The sequence below is a fragment of the Tachypleus tridentatus genome, chromosome 2 (assembly GCF_004210375.1).
Source record: "Tachypleus tridentatus isolate NWPU-2018 chromosome 2, ASM421037v1, whole genome shotgun sequence".
NCBI classification, from domain to species: Eukaryota; Metazoa; Arthropoda; class Merostomata; order Xiphosura; family Limulidae; genus Tachypleus; species Tachypleus tridentatus.
The window spans coordinates 94,855,221-94,871,173 of record NC_134826.1 but is presented as its reverse complement, the minus strand read 5'-3'; the positions used below and the strand labels follow the sequence as shown (position 1 = coordinate 94,871,173).

General features: G+C 33.3%; 1 protein-coding gene across 7 annotated transcripts in view; it reads right to left on the bottom strand.

Annotated features, from left to right (window-relative positions):
• The window catches only part of LOC143244595 (protein spinster homolog 1-like), a 43,450-nt gene that overhangs the window by 20,887 nt on the left and 6,610 nt on the right, over positions 1-15,953 (bottom strand). For all 7 annotated transcript variants that reach the window (XM_076489564.1, XM_076489567.1, XM_076489568.1 and 4 more), the window contains exons 4-7: positions 9,454-9,520; positions 7,060-7,196; positions 6,165-6,293; positions 5,518-5,713 (exon numbers count right to left, since the gene is read on the bottom strand). In XM_076489564.1, the coding sequence (XP_076345679.1) occupies positions 5,518-5,713; positions 6,165-6,293; positions 7,060-7,196; positions 9,454-9,520 (529 nt within the window). The remainder of the gene's footprint in view (positions 1-5,517; positions 5,714-6,164; positions 6,294-7,059; positions 7,197-9,453; positions 9,521-15,953) is intronic.

Here is a 15,953-nt window from a genome sequence, read left to right as displayed (position 1 = left end):
GCATCAGATACAATGTCCACAACACCTGTTAAGAACATCCAACACTGGTGCTTGGTTGACCCTAGCCCAAGTGGACCAGCTGAATGACCCAAGTGGCACCACCCCAAGGCTGCCTGTCTACAGGAATTCAAGGCCAAAGTGGTGTGTTCGAGTTGGACCCCTCTCCTCCCCTTCACAGGCCACTACACACAGCAAACATGTGGATGGATGTTTGGATCCCAGAAGAAGTAAAGTGACAGAACAGAACCTTCCCTGGGAGGTCCCCTCACCACGTACAGGAATCCACACTGATGGGATTGCATAACAGAGTCATCTATGCATTGTTGTTTACCTATAAGCTGTTGTTTTACTTCTTTCTTTTTTGTCAAGAACAGTGTTATCCATAATTCATTAAGGAAGATTCAGCATCCATTGACCACACACACCATGGAGTCCTATGAAGAGACACTATAATGCCAAAAAAGGGCATACCAGCAATGCCAGGATTTCACGAGCAGTATATATAAAAAAAACAACAGCAAACAATGTCGACAATACCCATTGAGAATGTCTAACACTGCCATTCAGCTGATCCTAGGGAGGAAGCACCCAAAGACTATCCATCTATAGGAATTCAAAATCAAAGTTATTTGTTGGGGTTGGCTCCTCCAACCACCATAATCCTGCCCTCCCTTTCACAGATCCCACACACAATAAACTCATTGGATGTTCAGGTCCCAGAAGAGATAAACTGAAAATACAGAACTTTACCTGGAAGGTCTTCTCACCATGTACAGGAATCCACCATGAGGGGTATTCACCACTCTTGCTTTAATAGGATTTAATTGCCAATCTAAAGGAAAACAAATGCTGTTACAGGCACTACTTGTAAGAAAGCCAGATGCATGCATTAAAGAAAAATACCATTTCTATGATAAAAAGGCGTGCATATGATGGTTAGAATGTGTCCAGTAATTTCATATATTTATCTTTAGTTTCCTGAGGAAAATGAAGTTTGGTATTTTGGCTAAAAGTGTCCAGGAATTTCCTTTATTTATTTTTAGTTACCTGAACAAGAGAGCCTATTAAGTTTTACAACACTGATCGTTTAAAATTTTGACCTTTTGAAACAAATGTAATGAATTTCAAGGGCGTTTTATAAGGCTATTTTGTAAAACTTAAGGAATTTTCCAAATTTCAAATACTCTGAACGCATTTTCCAGATTTTCAAGGAAAAGAGATCCTGTTATACTCATTTCGAGATAGTCTGGAAATAGATCCAACTTCCACTCTTATAAATAAACGTGATGTTTATGTTGGTGTAAACAGGAATAAGCACTGGTGGATATATTCGTAATTCCTGTGGAATGGTGCCATTATTAACACACATTAAAAAACACTCAATGTATGTAATGATTTGAAGTTTTATGTCATTCAAGTTATAACTCATAATTTTTGCAAAAGAAGCCTATAAAAAAAATTGCTTAAAACTTCAGATGTGTTGTCACATGAAATTCTCTATTTTGAAATTAAGTATCTCAAATAATACAATGGCAGTTGAGTAGGTGTATGTCTGGACTCTAGACTACAAGATTGCTCACACAATCTTTTGGCTCATAAATCTCAAAATTCTCTGAATGAATCCAGTGGAAACAGGTAATAAATTTTTTAATCCCTAACAGGTGCCACATCCAAGTTTAACAGATTTGTTTAATCTTTTTAGCCTATGTAGATTTACAAACACACATGTATAAGCATTAGAAAGAGCTCATTCTACAGTGTAACCTAACAATGGTTAGGTTATATTTTTTAATTGATGAGCAGTTGTTGTTACAGTGTACATGTAACTGTGGTACTGTTAGCTGCTTAATCAACTCTAGCACTTATTTCTCACCAAAATATGCTGTAGTTAGAGATACAGATAAATAGTGTTTAAGTCTTACTTTTATATTCTAATTAATTATGTGTCAATCATGTTTTAAAATGCATATTAAAGGATTTAAACATTTTAAATACACAACTTTTGCAACAGTTTCCAAGGGTTAGGATATTACAGGGTGAAGAGAAATTTTGCAAAGGATTGTGTATGTCTGCCAGAGATACTGTAATATGAGGTCTGTTCAAAAAAAATATGCGGACTGACGTCATAAAACAAAATGTACTTTATTTAGAAGTTACAGGTCTGGGACCCCTTCAAAGTACTCTCCTCCCCAATGCACACACTTAACCAATGGTGTTTCCACTTGTTGAAACAGTCTTGGTACGCTTCTTTTGTAATGTCCTCCAGCTCCTTCGTCACATTTGCCTTAATCTCGGGAATCGTCTCAAATCTTCTTCCTTTCAAGGGTCTTTTGAGTTTGGGGAACAAGAAAAAATCGCAAGGAGCAAGGTCAGGTGAGTAGGGGGGTGGGGAAGAACAGTGATCGAGTGTTTGGCCAAAAACTCACGAGTTCTGAGGGCTGAATGGGCTGGAGCGTTGTCATGATGGAAAAACCAGTCGCCACTCCTCCACATTTCTGGCCTTTTGCGACGGATGGTGTCCCTCAGATGTTTCAGAACTTCAATGTAGTAAGTCTGGTTCACTGTGGAGCCTTCGAGGAGGTACTCGTGGTGAACAACACCCTTAGCATCGAAGAAAACTGTCAGCATCACCTTGACCTTGGATCGAACTTGGCAAGCTTTTTTGGGTCTGGGGGATGTTTCACCCATCCACTGGGACGATTGGACCTTCGTTTCAATGTCATAACCATAAACCCATGATTCATCACCTGTTATGATCCTTGACAAGAAGTTTTCATCTTCTTCTGAACGATCAAGCAGTTCCTGACAAAACTGGACGTGATGGGCTTTTTTGTTCGTCCGTCAAAAGGCGTGGCACAAATTTTGCAGCAACACGGTTCATCTTCAATTTTTTGGTCAAAATCTCGTAACAAGATCCAACTGATGTCCCACACTCTTTAGCAAGCTCCCTGACAGTCAGATGTCGATTTGCCCACACCAGGGTGTTGATTTTGTCGACGTGTGGGTTGTCAGTTGACGTGGAAGGACATCCAGGACGCTCATCATCTTCAATGGACTGTCGACCATTCCTAAAACGTTCATGCCACTTGAAACATGCCGTACGCTTCATAGCAACATCACCGTAAGCCGTGTTAAGCATAGCAAAAGGTTCAGTCGCAGATTTTCCAAGTTTAACACAAAATTTCACAGCAAGTCGCTGCTCCTTCAGGTCATTTATTCTGAAATCTGCCAAACGAAAAAAATCGCACTTCACTTAAAACCGCATAGCTAATACACAAATGAAGATATCTGCAATCGGGAAATGGCGTCATAATCAGCTGATCTGTGCGAACCTAACGACACTAAGCAGATTCCCCTGGAACCAACTGGAGCCGTGCAATTCAAACAGTCCGCATATTTTTTGAACAGACCTCATAAAACTTGATGACACTGTTGACTTGAGTCAAATTTAATAATATGCTCTAATGGACAGGAAAGAAAGACATTAAAACCAACTACATGTGAAAAGAAGACCTAAAATTATGAATATAAACAAAGCAATCTCTTCAAAAATATTCTATAAAAAAGTAACCTGTACTTTTCTCTATTGCATAATTTTAAAGATTTCATCAGATTGTGCACTAGTAATAATAGCTGAAGATACAGAAGAGAAAAATGAAATATAAACATTTACCTTAAAAACATTGATATTTATTCAAGAGATTCTAGAACTTATGCAAATTAAATTTGAAAACTATAAGATGAAGAAAAGTACTATTACACTTAAAACAAAAATCACCTTACGATCAAACTATTTTAACAATTTGAGTGCAAACAATTCCTGTATACAAATAGCATTCTTATTTGAAAGACATTATTAGAATGTTGTTATTTGAGTACAAAATATTTATAAACTTTAACAGGGTTTTGTGAGGAACACAAAGAGTTACCATATTTTTGTAGCATACACGCCTTTCCCTAGTCAAGTGGATGGTAATCACATTTGCTAATGGTTAAAGTATTAAGTGACTCCAAACACAAAGATGCCCTAAAAACAGCTTTTACAGAGGAGTGGTTGTAAATACCACAGAACTTTAAGCAACAACATTGGTACCAAGCTGCCCTGGCTGTTAAAAGTAACCTTACTTTGTACTAAAGTGAAACACCACCTTTATCAAATGTTTATTTTAGACTAACAGCTAAATGATTAATAATCTTCATTTCATATCACATGCCTGATACATATAAAAATGAACTAAGAGGGTAATCTCTTGCTTTTAAGTTTTTTTTTTCATTCTTATAGTTAAAATATAATAAATTCCTATTGTCCTTTAACTTTTGTGAAACATATCACACAGTTTAATATAATATGATGCACAATTAGTTGTCTGACAGCACAACATTTCCTAGTATAAACTAAATACTGAGAGAGAAAGAAATTTATTCATATTTATGAAGAAAAATGTGGATATTTTGACTTACTTTATTTAAACTAACATTTCCTAATTCTACATACATTATTTTCTGTTTCAAAATATACTGATAGCAGTACAATTGCATGTTCTTTGACCATCCCAACAATATACCAGTGTACCCACTAATTAAGCAAAAACACAAAGATTAAGATAATTACTTTTATGAATGAAACAAAATAACATATAACAATTTTTTTCTTGCTTTGATATAATTCAAGTTTACAGACCAAATGAATGGTGCAAGACAAAAAGAAACAAAACAGGTCAGACCAATATACAGATCTAGCCTCTTTCTTAAATACTTTTTTCAAAATAAAGATTAACAATCTATACTACTATGTTTATAGCTTTTGTATATGTGTAGTGACTATAAGATCATAAATATTGAAAAATTGAAATGCTACTTGAAAACTAGTCTGTGAATATTTAAGACTATCAATTAAAACCAGTTGTTTATTACTTAAACCCAGCTACTAATATGTTCATTCACATATTTAAACCACAGAGTACAATATTTCATATAAAGATTTCTCTATCACTACTACAGGATCTTCAGTCCTTGAACTCTAATTAAAGAAAGTTTACTCACAGCAAAAAAACACCCTATTTTTAACAACTTACAAACCTCTTTAGGCCTAAAAATTATTCTAAATTTACACATTTAAAACTCAACTGTTTTGTAATATATTGTATAATCTTTTATCCTTCCATTTACCATTTTGCAACTAAGTAAACCAGTGATGTTTGATACTACAATAATTGCAATTTTCTGATTTTACTGAATATGAAATAAGTGTATTTCAATATGTTTCAACCTTGTAAATAGAATGTTTTGTCATCAACCATCTTCAATCTTTATTATTAGACCACATCTCTTAATACCTTTTTCTACCTCTTAAACTTTAATAAGTAAATACTGCAAAATGCATATAAATGACCATTGACTGCTAGATTATAATACACTGGTACATTATTGTAACACTGGTATATTATTCTTTTGAAAACACTTAATCAAAGTTTCAAAAATTTGGAAACGTATTAGTTCTCTATGAAAAAAACTCACCCAAGACACAGAAGTTTGTTTGTGAGCAACAGCAATACCAGCAAACACTAGTGGAACACTGGCCAAAACACCGAAAGCACATACTAAAGGATCAGCACAAGGATTATAGCGCTTGTAATACTGTGCACCTCCAGATCCAAGAACAACACCAGTTACACCTGCTACACATGTGATTATTCCAAATATTAAACTGACCCTGAAAAGATATTACAATCAGGCATCAAAAACTTTGATGTACATGTATATTAAGTAGAATATAATTTCAAAACTTAAACTTACTAATAATATTTGAAAGAAGCAAGAAGAAATATTAAAAATAATTTAAAAAATTTATACTCAAAACAGAAAATTTTTTATAAAGAATACCATTCATAATATTGACCACTAATACATACTTCAGTCTTAATCTTCTCTACCAATATCACAGGCCACAAGTGGAAGAAAATTCATCAAATCTATAACATGCTAAAACAACAAAGCAAACTAGGCTGACCACTAAACAAGCAATCTTTGATGACTACTAAATGTTTTAAGTGATTTTATAGTACACAACTTGAAAATGTTGTACATGTAATGTCATAATTACACATTTTGAAGTTAAAATATACATTAACTTTAAATTTAATTTGTTTAATTTAGCAACATACTCATCTTTATCAGCTTTGTCTCCCTGTACATTGATGGCATATGTCATGTATGATGGGGCCCACCAAGCTAAAGCTCCAACAGCAAATGCCACACATGTGAACCCTCCCGTTGACCAAATAAAGGAATGGCTGAAAATTAAATGCAGCTGAGAATATTTTCAAATATATGAATTTCACAAAAAAATTGTTCATATACTCAACAATGTTACCTTTTATAAAAGTAAAACAACAACTGGAAACTATCTTTTCCCTGACCTGTTTTTAAATAATGTTTCTTTTTCAAGACAACATAACATTCTAAACAAAACATAAATATTGATTTGCCATAAGACATGTAAAGTTTTATAAATTTGTAGAGAGAGTTAGAATCATTTTCTACATTTTAATTTTTAAATAATCCATTATTATCCAAGCACTCTTTTTTAGAAATCTACAAATGGATTTGCAAAACACCACTTTTGTAATTAAGTTTGTAAAATAGCTTCATAGAAACAATTCAGTCAAAGTTTCTGACCAATATTTTCTGTTGAAATTATATGAAGATAACAATAAATATTTCCAGACTTATTTTAGGCAAAATTTAACTTAACTACTTTTAACTGAGTTTTCCTTGGTAGGGATGGGTTAGGATCAACGTTTTAAAACACTTCAATTTTCATTTGGCAAGATGAAATCACAGTGGTAAACACAAACATGCCAAGTGTCAATCATGACTGGTCCTACTACCGAAGAATACTTAGAAGTGAACATGTATTGGATTTGACAATAATTCTTTATTGAGCAAGATCCACTACCATTAGTTTTAGAGCAGAATGTTTACAAAGAATAATCATGAATCTTATGGCACATGCATTCTCTGACATGAATAGCTAATGAAAGAGGACAACCTTCTTACTTGGTAACTATACTTTGCAAATCTTCTTTTAAATTTGTGTTTTTTAAAGAAGAACCACCTTCTGCTTCCCCTCTTGGGGGGTCTTGAAGTGTGGTAAAAATCATTATGACAGACAAGAAACCAAGAACTGGGGTTACCTGTAAAAATAATAAAATATTGTTTTATTATAAACATTAAATTGGGTTGCTGTGTCAGTAAGAATATTCTAATTTAACTGAAATGCTTTAAGAATGATATGCATTAATAGTTATGATAATGGTCCTTTGTTGGCCATATGTTATGAAACTCCTGGAATTGGATCACGATGTTTGTCACTTTTTTTTTCTTTCTCTTACAGAGTTACAATCAAAATTTAATCAAACACAATTATTATCAATGTATGCAAAAAGGCTTGGATTAAAACAGTTTATTATTAAAAAGTTTACAACTTTTAATTTCTAAATTTCAAAAACAGATATTTAAATAAATTTTTACATAAACTTCTCTGTACCATATAATACACAAACTTTCACTGAAGTGACAAGGGATCTCAAAGAGGAAGATGGAAAGCCACATATCGCCATAAAAAATGCAAAACAGCTGCACCACTGGAAACTATGACATACAGGGCTGTAAAAGGTAAGGTCAAGAAATGGGACATGGAGCCACATTTGGAGAACACTGGGTCTCTCATAAGGAAAGGCAGAGTCCTATTGCACAGAAGCCACCTGCAACAATGACACAGTAACAGTGTCACTCTAAATGTCATAAAACAGGGCTATAAGAATAATCTACATTTAAAAAACTGGGCAATGGGTTCATGAAAATATAGGCACTACAGCAAAAAAAAACAGACCTAGAGAGAAATTAACCATGTGTGTAGAGCTATACCTGAAGACAACATGAGGCCAACAGTGGAATGGAAGAGGGAAAAATAGCTCCAGAATTTCCAAAGGGTTTTCGCAACAAAAAAAACAACAAAAAACACAACAACAACAACTTAGATAGGATATAGGCCAATGTTGAAATTGGGGCAGAGGTAGGATGAGCAGGAAGTTTTTGGGCCCTGTCCCCCCAAATAGGTTTTTGAAGTCTGTCCAAAAAGTCATAGGGGTGGATTAACCCAAAGCCTGTGGAAGACAAACATATTAATACCATTACTAAGTGGAATGGGTAAAAGTACAGTATAAATCGGAATGAAAGGGAATAAAGAAACAAAAAACAAACAATAGCAAGATGTAAAATAACATACACCTAGGATATAAGCTGTGAAAGAACTGATGAGGTTTGAACAGAATCCTTGAACAGGTGTAGAGAAGGCACAGCAAACTCTGGGGAGAAGAAATTTACTGTTGGCATACATCTGTAAAAAGTTAAAAAAGAACTAGGGCATAAAGAGGAGAAAGTGCATGCCATATAGTCCTTTATCTCCCTGCAAAATCTCCCAATGGTTTGCCTGCAACTGTGATCAAAAGTGCAGGAACTTTCATTATTTTAAGAGGTTATGTAAATGAAATATGAAAAGACGTTTTTCTATTATCATGAAAATCACCTTTCACTCAGACTTCATAAATTCACAGAAAAATATAGTGCAAATACTTTATTTACAAAATCAGATTTTCTGTAGAGCATATACCAAAGGTTTACTAAAAGCCTATTAAGTTTCATGACAATATCACAGTATATTCATAATTACAGTCTGTAAAGTTACATGGTGGTTATATTGTCAGTCAAAATGACCAAGCCTGATTTCAAAGAGCTAATCTCAGACACACTATCACTGGGAGAAATGAAGATAATTTCATGATAACTAGTCACATGATCTGACAATTTGAGAACTGAACAAGTTCACAGAAACTATTACTCTGAGAAATGGAGTGAAAACATTTTATTCCCAGCATTTCAAGATGCTAAACTGTATACATAGATTGTTTTTTTTAATCCAATCTTGTATAGCACATCTGTAAAAAGTAAGAAATGACTGTAGATCCATGTCAAAAACTGTAACACCAATTTTTCAGAACACCGTAGGATTGAACTTACCTTTCAAAATGTTAATGCTTTTACAGTACTTATGAAGTACTGTAGCCAAATAAAGACATGATTACACAGAAACTTGGTTTAATTACTGGAGATAAAAAGCATTGTTTAGAATGACAAAAGATAAAATGATGGTTGACACATTTTGGGATTATCAACTTTCAATATTACTCCATGCTCATTTCTCCAAACAAGTAGGCAAAAATCTTATTTTTATTCCACCATTGTTATTGTTTTACTTTTTATGCACAAGTTTCCTTTTATACATCAGTAAGTTTTTATGTTCAATGCAACAGTTTCTGGTATTCATATCTTTTATAAAAAACAAATTTACATGTATGTGTGTGCATGTGTATATTATTTACAGTTACATACCCTTAAGGCCCAATGCCAGTCTCCAAAAAGGTGAGCAACTTCTGACCCAGCAATGTATCCAAGGCCACTGCAATAAAGCTAAAACATTTTAAAAAATAGGGACAAAATTATTTCAAAAATACATGTATAATTTGTACTTGCTATTGTTACATCACAACATCCTACAAAACAGGTCAACAACTGCATAAAATTTCATTCTGAAAGAATACACATTTATCAGACATACAGAAAATTTAAACTAACTAAGAATTAATAAGCACATTTTTCATGTAAACATCTGTTACAGTTCTTTAAAATACTTTCAGCATCAAAGCCCATAGTTTACTAATATAGACGTTTTATCTTTTTATGGACAATTTGACAGAAATGTCTTTCTATCAATGCTTTCTTAAAACAAATTCTAAAATAATTTTGAATAGATAACTTTTAAGATATTTACAGATTTTAATAGTTTTATTAACATTTTAATAATAAATGTGTTGTTTTAAAACACTTCCAATTTTTTTAATAGAATTTAAATTTACTCTTATAGACCTTACATAAAACGAGATTGTTTTCAGAATTTTTAATCAATTTGTTAATAATTTATTTTGAGGTTCTGAAAACCTTATTTGCATCAAAAATGAGTGAATAACAGTACAAAGACTGCAAAAGCACTCTTAGCCATTAAATAACAAAGGATTTACAAGTTATGATAAATTCCATGCTCAAGGTTATTTTGATAGTTTTCTATTTATGCAAGTGAAGCAACAGACCATTATTTTCATACAATTTTGTTAATGTAAATGAAATAATATCAATATCTTCAGAACGTAGCTTTATTTGGTCAATATTTCAGTATTACATCTTTCTCAAGAGCTACTGATAACCTACAAGTTCACTAATCCAGTTGAAAATAAATTGAAACACCATCACCAGAAAATCAAACATTAATACACATGTCAAAAATGTTCAGATCATATTAAATTATTATCAAACTTTCTTGTATTTTGGATGTTGAAACAAACTGAATCACAATGGTAAACTGTTACAACAAACTAAATTCTAGAAGGTTTGATAATATATTAATCCTTTCAATATAGAATTGGCTGAATTGGCAAATTTAGAGACCCAAAACTGACCTTTATAGTTTACATATTATAACTTCCAATATATTATGTTTATTTTACCAATGTTTTCAATCAACGTAAAGTCTTTTTGTTGAGGGGAAAAAACAAAATTTTTCATAAAGTATTTTCACTAAAAATTTCTTTGTGAATATACAGACTCCTAAGATTGACTACTCCAAGTGCAAATTGATTTTTATGTTAGGACAAAATATTTTATCTGAAAATGCTTAAATTTCATTTGCATCATCTCTAAAACCTCCTCAAATACTTTTTCAACAAATCTTTACAATTTATTTATTTTCTCTACCCTGTTATGTTGACATCATAACAAAAAAACTTAAATCATTTTTTTATTTCTAGAATCACTGCAAAATGTAATATTATACTACATTTGTTTATTCTAAATAGGTTTAAACTTAGATACATTTGTTTTTTCTGAATTTTATGTTTAAGTTTTATTGTTTTATTACCATTTTTAACCCCTTTTGCAATGGGATTCTATTTGAGCATTTCACTGTGTTACATTCAAAATTGAATTAAAACCTTTAATATCAGTGTATATATGAACTATATATTTAAAAACGGCTGGAATGGGTAGAGAAGGAACTAACAGAGGAGCAAACAACATTTCAACCTTCTTCGATCATCGTCAGGTTCTCTGCAAGTGGGTTTTCTTGACATCACGAATTATATATGAACTAATTTAATATTATAATCTATGTTATGAAGATTCATTTATCTAAAAAAACTACTTAAAACTTCAAATGCATTGTCACATGACTAACACGCTATTAAAATTCTGTACTTTGATACTCTTTCTGCCACACCTACCTTCAACAGTTGAACTTCATAATCTCCACGTAGAAATTATATACACATGTATAGCTATTAGAAAAAGCTTATTTTATAATATAATTGAAAAAAGGTTATTCTGAAATTGACACTAAGTTGTTATGGAATACATGAAATTTACTATAGTCTGGGTTGACTGTTTGATTGACTTCAGCACTTACAGTTGTTACTTGCCTAAACATGTTACAGATACATTTAAATTGTATTTAGGCTTCACAGTTATATTTGTTAATTATGTATTAAAATGCACAAGTTATCAAGCCTTAGGATAATATGAGGTGAACAAACATTTTGCCAGAAGGGGTTACACATATCTTCCAAAGAAACTGTAATGTGCCTTAAGGGTACCACTGACTTGTGCCATGATGAATAATGGGTGGTAAAGGCCAAAAACAGAAAATAAAACAGTAAAAATTAACTACATGAGAAAAGGAAAATATTACAAATTATGAATATAGCCAAAATAACAACTTAAAAGATATTCTAAAGAAATCAAAACATATGTATTTTTATTTCATAATTTTAACTATTTTTTGCTTATGATAATAGCTAGAGTTAGTGTATAGTAAAGAAAATGTAAAATATATAAACATTTACTTTAAAAAACTTATGATGTCCTTTCAGGAGGTTGTAGAGTTTAGCCAAAGTATGAAAACTATAGGATAAAGAAACATATTTTTATACTTAAAATGAAAATCACCTTGCACACAATTTGTTAACAGTTTGAATGCAAGTAACTAAATCAGAAAATAACATATTTTTAGTAAAAAAACTTAGTTATAAAAACATCATTATTTGTGTACAAGGTACTTATGACCTTTAACAAAATGTTACTATTTTTTCAAAGGATATGGTACGAAATCTTAGAGTTAACACATGTATTGTTATGCAAGTGAAATTCACAATTTGATTTCTGCAAATTGCATAAGTCTGTCAGGAAAGGGTTAATTGTGTCTAACTAATATTCCTATCAAACAAGTTGTAAATCACTTGGTGAACATGTACCTCACATTACTCTATTGAATTACGTAATGCACAAACTACTTGTGTGTCACACCTGAAGATCATGTTGGAAGCATTTGGTTCCAATATGGGGGGAGGCTTGTGACATGGGTAGTAAGAAAGTTCACATATAGAGGGCAGGAATTAACAGGAAAAGGTAAACTTGTGAGAAGAGGGAAGTATCGTATCATAATATAGTACTTCTCAGGGCCTTTTTTCTGTTTTTTGCTTTTGTCTTTCAATGAAACTTAAACCTACTTTTTAATGCTAATGGTATTATTTTTCTAGATAATTTATTTAATTAAATAATAGTTCAAAGAAAACAGAATAATAATACATAAAAAACAGACAATGTCCTACAACTATAAAGTTTTCTAGCTTTCTAACTATGCAACAACAGTTAAAAATTTAGCTAAGATGTAGCTTGTAGATGTTGCCTATGGGAATAAAATCTGAACCAGAAGTTAACATTCTCTGACTTTGAAAATGCATTTTGAAAAAGCTATTTCAATTCTGATATGCCCTAAAAGAACTGGTGCAAAATGTTTTTCTACAACACCCCAGTCTTTATAGCCCCCTCAGTTTTGCGTTACTTCAGAACATATGTTGATCATATGACTACTCTCCAACAATCTTTTTGAGTCATCTGTACCAATGCAGCTATCTCCCTCTACTATTCTAGAACAATTCCCACTTTCAATAATTGGTAGACACAAACCATAAACACCAGCATCTTACTGGGTAGGAAGAATGGGATGTATATGAGAAGAGGTAAGTACCTATTGGATATACATCTTCAAAGTTAGAAAATGTTAACTTACAGAAATGTGGAATATGCATCAATCTCAAATCAAATGGAAAAAGACAGCACTGAAAGAACAAATGTGCTAGAATATGAAAAGAAACTACAACAGTGGGGTAATGCACTACTTCTGGAATAGATGTGTTCTTTGCCCATAAAAAACAATACAGTAACACATATGGGGCAGAACTGAATTGATATGCACCAATGAAGTCAATAAAGAGACATACAGCATTGACATGAATCAGCATAGTATTGATAAGCATGGAAAGCCTCACGTGTATGTAACCACTGTCCCATATATGCAAGTACCAAGGGAAAGACCTTGGGTTGCATCAGATTATGTGAAATGCAGTCCACCTGGGCAAAAATATCCAATTGAATCACCTTGGATACAGAAAAATATGAAACACAGAAATTAGTTTTAAGATAGTGATAATTGAGGTCATCATAACTAACCTTCTGTCCACACTCACATCATAACGAGATAGCATAACAAACAACACATAGCATCGAACGTAGTGATAATGAGTCATAGTATGGTGCCAGTAAATGAGGTAAAGAGAAAAACAAAACAGTACATGGTTGGGGCATAAGATAATGAAATGTACTTAAATATGACAAGTGTGGTCTGACCAAGCAAAAACATGTTGTGAAAGTGCTTTGCATAATAATTTGAGATAAAGTGTGGTACATCCAGACAAAAAAATATACAGAATTGTCCTGGATACATAGAACTGGCCAATGTGTGGTCTGTCTGATCAGAAACATACAGGAGAAGCACCTTCAGTTACTTTGGATTATGCCAAGTGCAGTCCATCTGGGCAAAATCATCTTGCATAAGATATAGACAAGTGTGGTCTGCTTAGGTATCCAGGTAATAACATCCAGTAAAAAGCACAGTGGATACTGAATATTACTGTATAATTCATTGTTTGGTACAGTAATGATTATAACAACTACAGCCCTTTTCTTGCTTAGAGAATACACATTTTTCTACTCTGAAAATTCTTTTGTAATAAGTACTTACCTCCTCCTTTCATCCAAAGCTAGAAAGTTGTATTTTGTTTTTCAAAATTCATTCAGAATGAAATCTCCATGATCTACCATTCCAGCAAATTGGAAGTGGAAGTGGCAATAAGTCCCTTGCTCTTTAGAAAAAAAGAGAAAAATATGCACTGGGTAGTCTAAAGTAATGATACACCAGAGACAGTGCAATATGTGTCACCAATTCCTTATTTTGAAACGTAGATATAATTTGATAAGAAGGAATCTCAGGTCAGTAAGGATTTGATAAAAAAAATAAATCTGCTCTACTCATGAGGTTCACTGGTGATGGTACTTTACAAATGAAGCTAGTAGCATTTAGTAAAAAGAACAAAAGAAAAAAAACAAAAAATTATAGATACACCTACCACCAGATACAATTCTTCCAGTGGTCTTACAGAAACATCCCCTCTGAACTGTAAGCATTATAGAATTATTCAAATGTAGTGCAAATATATTATAAAGAATACATGTCCAGGCAACACCCACCACCAACTGAAATCCTTAAATATGATATGTGTCAACCAAAAATATACAGGAAAAGTAATATATGAATTCACTCCACTCAAAGATAAACAAATTGGGTAAAATTGCCACAAGAGGAAGACAAAGCCAGTTCATGCAGATAATGTGTAAGAAATGTATTTGGAGTTGTCTGCATCTCAGCTTGAATCATCTCTTCCAAAATCTGACAAAGGTCAGCAAATTTGGTACGAAGAAACTGTGAAGATGGCAACCTTCTATGGATAAGTTAAAATATGCCATTCACAGGAGTTGACAAACCCAACCAGCGAGTGCAAAGATGTACATTCAGAAATGAAAAGGAGTACAAGTGGGAAAGGGAAGAAAATAGGAGAGAAAGCCAAACTACTCACTTGGGTAGCAAATGTTTAGGGAAGGAAAACCCAATCAGAATAGAGGATAATACAAGAGGAATGGTAAAGTATGCAGGAAACATCAATGGCAAAAATATCAGAATGATGATGAAAGTAAGCAATGGAGCCAAAGAAAGACTAAACAGCAGCTTCTAGAAGTAGGAAATGCAACCAATGTGGACATACTGAAGAACATGACATGACACTGGAGCAGTTGGAATATGAATACAGGCACCTGTCACAACAAATTGGTCTTCTAGAATTCCATGAAAAAAAAACAAACTAAAGTGACAAGTAAGTTTTCACGATGCAGCAATGTAGCTCCAAATAAGAGTTCAATCAGGACAGGTCCACAATGGGTCTCCAATCGCTTGTCTTGTAAGGGACAGCAATTAGACAAGAATATAATGACAATTGGCCTGGCATGGCCAAGCACGTAAGACATGCGACTCGTAATCCGAAAGTCGTGGGTTTGCATCCCCCTCGCGCCAAACATGCTCGCCCTTTCAGCCGTGGGGGCGTTATAATGTGACAGTCAATCCCACTATTCTTTGGTACCAGAGCAGCCCAAGAGTTGGCGGTGGGTGGTGATGACTAGCTGCCTTCCCTCTAATCTTATACTGCTAAATTAGGGACGGCTCGGTGCAGTGGGCTAACAACCTACTCACTTAAATACTTGTTGAAGAATCCGCAAGCGATTGCGGCCCTATGTTCCTAGATGGAATCTAATGGTGATAACTAACTATAACCACAATTAAATGAGTACCACCCTTTCAACAGCCTCTTTGTGTTCCAGTCTTGAACAGTCTTGGC